At 40.5% G+C, this 10,185-nt stretch overlaps 2 protein-coding genes across 2 annotated transcripts; both read right to left on the bottom strand.

The window, feature by feature from the left end:
- Positions 1–1,294: 1,294 nt before the first annotated feature.
- On the bottom strand, positions 1,295–4,327 carry LOC108531365 (olfactory receptor 1G1-like). The gene is given in 4 exon segments (XM_017874760.1): positions 1,295–1,709; positions 1,711–2,056; positions 2,059–2,227; positions 4,259–4,327. Coding segments are annotated over 4 exon segments (999 nt in total).
- A 4,408-nt stretch (positions 4,328–8,735) lies between these two features.
- Positions 8,736–9,666, bottom strand: LOC108531397 (olfactory receptor 1L6-like). The gene is given in 2 exon segments (XM_017874814.1): positions 8,736–9,113; positions 9,115–9,666. Coding segments are annotated over 2 exon segments (930 nt in total).
- Positions 9,667–10,185: the final 519 nt, after the last annotated feature.

The following is a 10,185-nucleotide window of genomic DNA, read 5'->3' on the forward strand; positions in this document are numbered from 1 at the left end:
TTCTTGTGATAGTTTGCTAAGAATGATGGTTTCCAGCTGCATCCATGTCCCTACAAAGGACGCAAACTCATCCTTTTTTATGGCTGCATAGTATTCCATGGTGTATATGTGCCACATTTTCTTAATCCAGTCTGTCACAGATGGACATTTGGGTTGATTCCAAGTCTTTGCTATTGTGAATAGTGCCGCAATAAACATACGTGTACATGTGTCTTTGTAGTAGAATAATTTATAATCCTTTGGGTATATACCCAGTAGTGGGATGCACAGCCATATTTTCTTTATCCATTCTATTATTGATGGACATTTGGGTTGGTTCCAAGTCTTTGCTACTGTGAAAAGTGTTGCAATAAACATACGTGTGCATGTGTCTTTATGGTAGCATGATTTATAATCCTTTGGGTGTATGCCCAGTAATGGGATTGTTGGGTTCAGTGGTAGTTCTTGATCCTTTAGGAATCACCACATCGTCTTCCACAATGGTTGAACTAATTTACACTCCCATCAACAATGTAAAGGCGTTCCTATTTCTGAAAACTACTAGGTTTTTAACCTCTCACTATTACAATAATGATGCAATGAAATAGTTTAACAAAATTATTATAATGAATATGTATTGCAGGACATATAAGGAAAATAAATCAGGATTTAAAACTAAAGAATTAAGGGCTTGTCCCAATAACTCACTGTCAGAGTCTTTAGCTTTAATCTCAGTTGGATGACTTGGGACCAGTTCTCTGATATATTTGTGCCTAGTTTCTTCTAGAACAATTCTGGCTCTGTTAGTCCTACCAAAACGTGTACCTTTTTGGTTGTTTTCTGCATGTGGAAGTTAATCCCTGTGAGTGAGCTGCTTCCTAAGCTGGACTTGGAAATAGTCCCTGAAAGTTGAAGTATGTGACCCTTCTCAGATCTAGTCAGTATTTTTTCTCATTGAGTGAGGCCTGTCAGTCAGACTGAGCTGCTAACTGTGCTTCCTTCAAGAACCTAAGTTCTATCTGATGTCATTCTTTTGGTGGTTCCCATTCTCTGGTATGAATCTGCTTGGGTACCTCTCCACACTAATTATGTCATCCTGTAGGAATTGCTGGCCATCCTCCAGGCTGTAGTTCTGTCCCTGGCCAGTGGATCCTATTCCAGTCCTGCCACATCAGGCATTCCTCATTTGTTAAACCTGCCTGTAGCACTGAGCATTCATCCTGCCTTGGATTTGAGTTTTTCAAGATTGTAATAGAGAAGTTCAATTAGGAAGGCATTCAGAAGAGCCTGGGCTTCTGCTGTGGGGCAGGACTCTTTATTGAGCAGTGCATTTTCTCAAGCCAAAGAGTCTCCACAAAGCCTCTTTCATGTCCCGCTTCCTCAGGCTATAGACAAAAGAGTTCAGCATGGGGGTGACCATTGTGTATACAATGGATGCAATCATTCCAGTATCTGCTAGTAGGAATGAAGGCTGGAAATATACCAGAAACAGGGTTCCATAGAAAAGAGTGATCACTGTCAGGTGAGAGCCACGGGTAGAGAAGGCTTTGTGTTTCCCCTCATCAGAGGAAACTCTGAGGATGGTGTGCATGATGTGGGCATAAGAGACTAGGACACAGATGAGAGGGACAACACCAGAAAGAGTGGCTTCAGTGAACATCATGAAGTGAAAGACCTTGATGTCTGAACAGGCAAGTTTGAGGAGTGGGAGAAGATCACAGAAAAACTGGGATGGAATGGGAGGCCCAGAATGAGAATCGAGTCATCAAGAGAATGAGTGAGAAAACCTGGAGGTGGGAGCAGAGACAGGACATGGCCGCCAGCAGCAGGCAGGCTTGGGGATGCATGATCATGTAGTGTAGAGGAAGGCAGATGGCCACGTAGTGATCATACGCCATCACAGCCAGCAGGAAGTTATCTAGCAGGGCTAATGCCATGAAGAAGTGCACCTGCATGAGGCACCCAGTATAGGAGATGGTGTGATGTGTCTGGATGTTCACCAGCACCTTGGGGACAATGGTGCACATCAAACAGGTATTGATGAAGGACAGATTTGCCAGGAAGAAGTACATGGGGTGTGGAGATAAGGGTCAGAACCAATGGCTTGAAGGATGAGCAGGTTCCTTAACACAGTGACCAGGTACATGCCCAAGAAGAGCCCAAACAGGAGAGGCTGCTGCTCTGGGTGCTCAGAGAAGTCCAGGAGCAGGAAGTGAGAGATGCTGGTCTCTTTTTTTTTTTCTTTTGTCTTTTTTTTTTTGAGACGAGTCTCTCTCTGTTGCTAGGCTGGAGTGCAGTGGTGTGATCTCAGCTCACTGCAACCTCTGCCTCCCGGATTCAAGCAATTCTCCTGCCTCAGCTTCCCTAGTAGCTGGGACTACAGGTGGATGCCACCATGCCCAGCTAATTTTTGTATTTTTAGTAGAGACGGGGTTTCACCATGTTGGCCAGGCTGGTCTTGATCTCTTGACCTTGTGATCCACCCACCTCAGCCTACCAAAGTGCTGGGATTACAGACGTGAGCCACTGTGCCCAGCTGAGATGCTGGTTTCATTTCTAATTTCTGTTTAAAGTAGAATAGTTGGAGAAAAATCATCCTCAAACATAGACTCCAAACATTTACATAACTCTAGGCTGTTTGTTTTCTGTGATCTTCTCAAAGAGCAAAGACATGTATTGGTGTCAGGCACGTAAACATACATAAAGGTAAGAACCCTGGACAATGATAATGGGAGATCTTTTTAGGGGTGATTTTTACATTTTAGTTATTTAGCAATGTGTCCTGTAGACCTCCTGGATGAGGCTAAACTGGAGATCAAATGGAAAGACATTTCTAAATCTTAGTCTCCCTTCTTCATTCCCCACCCTTTTAAAATAGGAAAGCTATTCTATAGGTTTTTCATAGGTTTCAATTTTACAGTTTTTTCAAATTTGAGTAAAATACCTTGGGAATATGCATTTACTAGAAACTTATGAAGCAAACGTGTGTTTTATGTGTCTGTGTGTTGGGGGAGAAGGGGTAACAGTGTACTCTGGTTACAGCTGAGACTCAGGTATTCTTGGCATATTGGGAGTATCTACCCTCTTGATCTTTTGAAGAACCTTCAGCAGAACTAGCATGGATAAAATAACTTTATAAACTCAAAATAATTTAAAAATAAAAGGTCCTGTCATAATTATCAACAGCATTATCAACGTCATCATTCATTAGGAGTGTTGGGTTTGGTGTCTTATAAGACTAGAGGGAAACCCTATCTTTCCTAGCTGTGTAATCCTCTACAACCAACGCATTTTCTTATCCTCTTTGAGCTTCCAATTTCCTAATCTGTAAATGATGTACAAGCTTTGTATTGTTGTAGATAATGAGATCACATATCCAAAGTGCTAATACAGAGTAGGCTTTCAATAAATGGTGACAATAGTTATTAGTATTGTTGGTAATAGTAGATAAAATGAAACCTGGAGTTTCTGATGTACTGAAAATGTTAGATGACATGCCTCCCAGCTCTAAACCTCAATTAGCTTTTATATTTTGGGCAAATGATTTTTTTTCTGAGCTTCATTTTCTTCCTTTTGTAAGCTGTGGACATAAACCTACCATTAAGGGCTGCTGAAAGCATCAAAATTCTGGAATCAGTTGCAGGCTTTTTCAGGCCCTATGACATAAAATCCAACACAAGAGATTCTAATTTGTGCAACTGGATAGTGGACAGGCTTTGCCAGCATGTGCTAACGTCATACTCTTGGATATGGTGATCAAACACATTCCCTCTGGGTCTGATAAACTTTCATTTGGCCACCAGCTTATGGGATGTGACACTGAACAAGTTGCCCAATCTTTCTGGTTTCACTTTCTGCATCTGCTTGAAGAGGTAATAACAATACCTAACTCAAAAAGTTGTTGCGAGGATTAAGTTAGTTAGGGATTGTGCAGAACTAGAACAATGACTAGTTCATATCCAATGCTCATAAAATATTAGCTTTTGTTGATAGTCTTGTTTCTCTTGATAGAGTTAAGAAAATGAGAGCACTTTCTGCAGGTGATCAATTAGTCCTTTGTGTTTGCTCAGAACTTTCGTGCTTTTAAAATAGAAAGTCCCACTTGTGGGGAACCCCTCAGTTTTTGGAAAACTGGAATAACTTGTCACCATATATGCCACTTTTCATGATCACCATCCGTGGGAAGCTGGGGTTTGAAAACAGTTAACTTTAATAAGGAGTTGTCACTGTCATTGTCACAATATCATCCTCATGACTTTTGGGTGGTGATGGCTCTGACGTAGTAGTAAAATGATGAAGCAGCCACTTTGGCTTGTGCTGACTCAGGTTTGAGTTCCATCTGTACCATCTTGGTCAAGTAATTTAACTTTTCAGAGTATCAATTGCAATATGAACCTAAATAAATCTACCTCAAATGATTCTAAGGCTCTACAAAATACGTTTGCTGAAGCTTTATAAAATATCTTTTGTTGATTTTTGGATTTCAGGATTGCAATTAAGAGAATGTGGACTTACATTTCACTGTGGTATATGTCACAATGTATTTATCCATACTACTGTTGATGGACATTTGGGTTTGTTGTATGATGTTCGCCATTATGTTTTTAAAAAATGTTTAGTATCCGAAGTGGAACTTCTATGCAGATAAAAAGGCATAAATGATAGTCAAATAAATATGGCTGGCCTTTTCAACTGTTTATTTCTTTTTAAAAATATCTTCTCACCAGGCACAGTGGGGCACTCCTGTAATCCTAGCATGTTGGGAGGATCCTCCTGCCAAGGTGGGAGGATTGCTTGAGCTCAGGAGTTCGAGAGCAGCCTGGGTGACATAGTGAAACCATGTCTCTACAAAAATATGAAAAAAAAAATGTATCTTCTGCATGCAAGTTGGAGAAAAATTTTGAGACCACAATTTTCTAATGAGAACATCTCCATAACAACTATCATTTATCTTCCTTTGTTCAGTTATTGATATTTTAGCAATAGCCTAAGATTTCTTATTTCAGTAGAAATGACTGGAAAACTGGGATTTTGTAACCCATTTCTTTTATATTAAGTTAAATTAGATTACTTTTATAGGTGAGAGAGGAAAATCACAATGAATAAAACCAGAGCATCATGTTTGTTCCATTTTAATCTCTTCCATAAACATTCCTGTAGTCTTCTGATGTACCTGCTCAAGTTTCTCTGTGGTATGTCACAATGAGTAGAACTGGTCACTGAGTCATTGATTAGTGGATTAGCTCAGGTCTTCTGAGGACCAAAACGAGACTAGATGTGTGTATTAGTCAGAGTTCTCCAGAGAAACAAGGGCAATAGGATATATCTGTATATCTATATATAGAGCTATATAGATAGATATAGAGAAAGCTATTTATTATGAGGGATTGGCTGATGTGATTACAGAGGCTGAGAATTCCCATGGCTTACCATCTGCAACCTGGAGGCCCAGGAGAGCTGGTAGTGTAGTCATCCAAGCCCAAAGACCTGAGAACCAGGAGACATAATGGTAAAGTCCCAGTTTGAATCTGAAGACCTGAGAGCCAAGAGTGCTGATGTCCAAAGGCATGAGAAGATGGATATCACAGCTCAAGAACAGAGAGTGAGTTCATCTTTCCTCTGCCATTTTGTTCTACTCAGGCCCTCAGCAGATTGTGTGATACCCACCCACATTGGTGAGGAGTATCTTATTTACTCTGTCTACTTATTTAAATGCTAATCTCTTCTGGAAAACACCCTCACAAACATAGTCAGAAATAATGTTTTATCAGCTATCTGGGCATCCCTTAGCCCAGTCAAGTTGACGCATAAAACCATCATAGTGGCAAGAGATTTAGTGGAAGAAATCCTTCAGACTCAGTCTGAGACCTGTGGGAAAAAAGAGAGAAGGAAGGAGGATTGGTGTAGGAAGAGACTGCAACAATGCACCAGGGGCCAGGAGTGGTAGCTCATGCCTGTAATCCCAGCACTTTGGGAGGCTGAAGTGGGTGTATCACTTGAGGCCAGGAGTTCAAGACCAGTCTGGTCAACATGGCAAAACCTCATCTCTACAAAAAATACAAAAATTAGCTGGGCATGGTGGTGCACGACTGTAGTCCCAGACACTTGGAAGACCGAGACAGAATTGTATGAATCCAGGAGGTGGGGATTGCGGTAAGCCAAGATCATGCCACTGCACTCCAGCCTGGGCAACAGAGTGAGACTCTGTCTCAAAACAAACAAGCAAACCAAAACCAAAACCAAAAAAAAAAAAAAAAAACAAAAAAACAAACAAAAAAAAACCCCTAAGGTACCAGGAAAAGTTTGATCATTGGAGGATCCTAGAATGAAAGTTATTCATCAGAAGTGTCCTATATTTCTCTGGAATGGGCCTGTCCTGGTACCTCTGCAATGCCCAGTCATTGGTAGGAGCAGTCTATATAAACATGGCTTTGGCACAATGATGGTGATGGACCAGGTGGGGACAGTAGCTGGGGTCATTATGCTCTCATCACAGGAGATCTTAGTGGTATGTTTTCATGGCTACCAGTGTCTACCCTTTGCATAGCACAGATTCAATTATCCACGTATGTATGGTGAATAGATCTTCCATGGTTTCTATGGGCCCCTCTTCCATAGAGGAAACATAGAAGAGGACGATTAGTGGGATGAACTATAGCCCCCTTTGCACAGTTGGTCTTGAGGGTGAAACTTGTACTTATCCTCACTGTTACTCACTCTGCATTCTAAACTCCTCACCCTCAGTTCTCATCTTGGTACATATGGGGGGCTTATGCACCATTATTATTCAAACCTTTACTCCCAAGAGTATGAGACCTTGATAAGCATACCCTTCTTAGGTTAGGGTTGCTATGAGTGTCTATTTACAGTTACAATTGTGAAGGGAGTATCAGCAAATGTTCAAGTGGATCAACTGGGTTCTATATGTATTCCTTCCTGTCCTCATTGTATGAAAGCAATCTTACTCTGAGAGGTGGCTTTGGTATTGGAAAATGGTTGCCTAGAATTGATGTCCACCTATCTCCACTGACTGTTTTTCATCTTCTCTAAAAAACTTATTCATTATAAAACCCAATTTATTTGTCTCAAGTTATAAAGTTCCAAACACTATCACCATCATAATAAACAAGTTTTATCGAGCATTTACAATAGGCCATGTAGTGTGCTACTTGCTTTACACAGATTGTCATCTCATTTAATCTTCATGAAATAAGCTATTATTATTATTTCCATTTTATGGATGAGACAAGTTAGGTTTAGCAGGGTTGCTAATTTGTTGAAAATTACAAAAGTAGTAGCAGAGTCAGGATTTGAATCCAAAGCCATTATGCTCTTGGTAGCTACTCCCCTACACCATACCATAGCTGTCCCTTGGTGTGTATCTCCCACAAGTAGCATGCTTGCTGGATGATGGTTTTTATTCAATTGGTGTGGCTGTCCCATCCTTTTATACCTTGCTTCAAGACTGACCCTTGGAAATTTTTTTTATCAATTAAAGTCAGTTCATCTTCTGCAACATCTTTTTTTTTTTCATTGAGGTAGGTTGCTATATTCTCCCACCTTTTATTTTTGTATCAAATCCTCTTAGTTCTTTCCTTGTAAAGCTATAGTTTCCCCTCAACTTTTCTTCATTTGTCCGCTTCACATTCTTTAGCCATAGTTTGTATTTCAGATGTTTGAAGTGCTGGGCAGTGTGCCCCATGGAGGCTTTGATAGTGAAATTATTTGAAATTCAGTGAAGATGAGATGGAGGAACAGGAATGGAGAAAGAAAGGTCAGTGAGAATCATGTTCTAATGATTGAGGGAGGCCTTCTTCATATCCATTGGGATCCCCCCCAAAAAACTGACAAAATAGTGATAAAGTCCTAAAGAGAATAATTACACTTAATTTCCAGAAACACTTAGACTGAGCTCAATGGGAGGATGTATGAGAATGTGTTTGCCACCCCATTATAAAACATGGAATGCTAGTTGGAAAGGGACAGAGAAACATTTCTATATAACGTTATTCTAGTGGTTGACATTTATTATGATCTTGCTATGTACAAGACACTGTTCTAAGTATTAGGTTGGTGCAAAAGTAATTGTGGAAACAGCAATTTTGCACCAACCTAATTCTTAATACATAATTCATATATGTCTTAGAACACTTATTAGATCATTAAACTCTAACAACAATTGACTTTGCATATAAAGAAACCAAGGCACAAAAAGATTAATATACTTTCTTAAGAACACAGGGCTGATAACTCTTGGATCTGGGCTCATAGCCCAAGTAGTATACTAAAGGACTAGGGAATTAAAACTAAAAAAGGTTAAGTAAATTATCTAAGTCACTAAATGGCAGATGTGGAAGGTTTAAAACTTTTTTTTATGGTGAAATACTGGTCTACACTGGTAATGTACATGAGATGCATGAACTAGGTATTTCAAAGGAAAAGGGAAAATATACCAAGGAAGGGGAGAAGTTGGGGAATTTTTTATAACTTAAGATATTTATCATCTTAAATTATTTTGTAATTTAAGATGCTTATAATAATGACTCATCTAATTTTATGAAGAAGAAAACAAACTCTTATTAAAACAAACTGTTGACAATCTCCTGTCTGCTATTTGGAATATAAATACTTTTGAGGACAGAAGCTATGATTTATGTTACTTTCCCCACAGATTAAGTACTTGCAGATAGTAGGTGCTTAACATATAATTGCTGAGTTTATTCCTAAACTTCTAGAGGTAGCAAAATATGCTTATTCTATTTGGTTCTTTTTGCTAGCTTTCTCAAGGCCTGTTTCATGTCCTTGTTCCTAAGGCTATAGATAAAAGGGCTCAGCATGGGAGTAACTACTGTATAGATGACAGTGATCACACAATCCTTTGTCACCGAGTAGGTAGATGAGGGGCGAATGTACACAGATATTATGGTCCTGTAGAATAGCGCCACAACCGTGAGGTGGGATCCACAGGTGGAGAAGGCCTTGTACCTGGCTCCTGCTGAGGGGACCCTCAGAACAGCACAGGTGAGAGAGACATAAGAGATAATAATGAAGATAAAGGGACTCATGATCACAAAAGAGCTCTCTGTGAAGGCCAGAAGCTCATTGACAGAGGTGTCAGAGCAAGAGAGCATCAGCCAGTGACTGGACATCACAGAAGAAGTGGTGAATGACGTTGGGCCCACAGAAGGAGAGGCGAGCCATGAGAAGAGTGTGGGTGAGCGAGTGGAGGTGGGATGCCACCCAGGATGCGGTGACCAGCAGGAGACAGCGCCTGGGGCTCATGGCCGTGGTGTAATGCAGTGGGTTACAGATGACCATGTAGCAGTCAATGGCCATGGCAGCCAGGAGGAAGCTGTCTGTGATCCCAAAGGCCACAAAGAAATACATCTGGGTGAGGCACTGGGCAAAGAGGATTGTCCTTGTCTGAGTCAGCATGTTCACTAACATTCGTGGCACGATGACAGTGGTAAAGCAGATGTCCACCAGGGACAGGTTAGAGAGGAAGAAATACGTGGGAGTATGGAGGCAGGCATCCCCCCAGATGGTTGCAGTGATGACCGAGTTGCCAACCATATTGACCATGTACAAGACCAGGAAGCTGGCAAAAAGCCACACCTGTTTTTTTGAGTTTGTGGTCAGTCCCAGAATGACGAATTCAGTCACGTGACTCTGGTTTCCCCTTGGCATTGCTGCCCTAAGAGTAAAAAAATATGAAGGAATATTAGGTGTGTGTCCTAGCTTGGAGTCTTCAATTTGGTATAGGATATTTCAGCTTGCACACTGCATAAGGGGGAGCCATATACAGTCTATAATATAACTTCACAGATTTGATGTGGACACATCTTGATTTCACCTTCAACTTTCAACTGACTAATTCTGTGCACTTGAAAAAGGCACTTCATCTCTTGTTTTTTAAAAGACAAAAATTATAATATCTATATTCTTAGGTTATTCTGAGTATAAGTGGTAAAGATTATAGGAAAGATATTCAGAAAGTCATTATTTTTCTTCATTTCCAAAGGTGTGATAACTATGACACACTTTTTTTTTTTCTTTTTTTTTCAAGACAGAGTCTTGCTCTGTCACCCAGGCTGGAGTGCAGTGGAGTGATCATGGCTCACTGCAACCTCTACCCACTGGGTTCAAGCGATTCTTCCACCTCAGCCTCTCCAGTAGCTGGGACTACAGGAATGCACCACCATGCCT

This window comes from Rhinopithecus bieti, unplaced genomic scaffold (genome assembly GCF_001698545.2).
Source record: "Rhinopithecus bieti isolate Rb0 unplaced genomic scaffold, ASM169854v2 scaffold_7967, whole genome shotgun sequence".
NCBI lineage: Eukaryota > Metazoa > Chordata > Mammalia > Primates > Cercopithecidae > Rhinopithecus > Rhinopithecus bieti.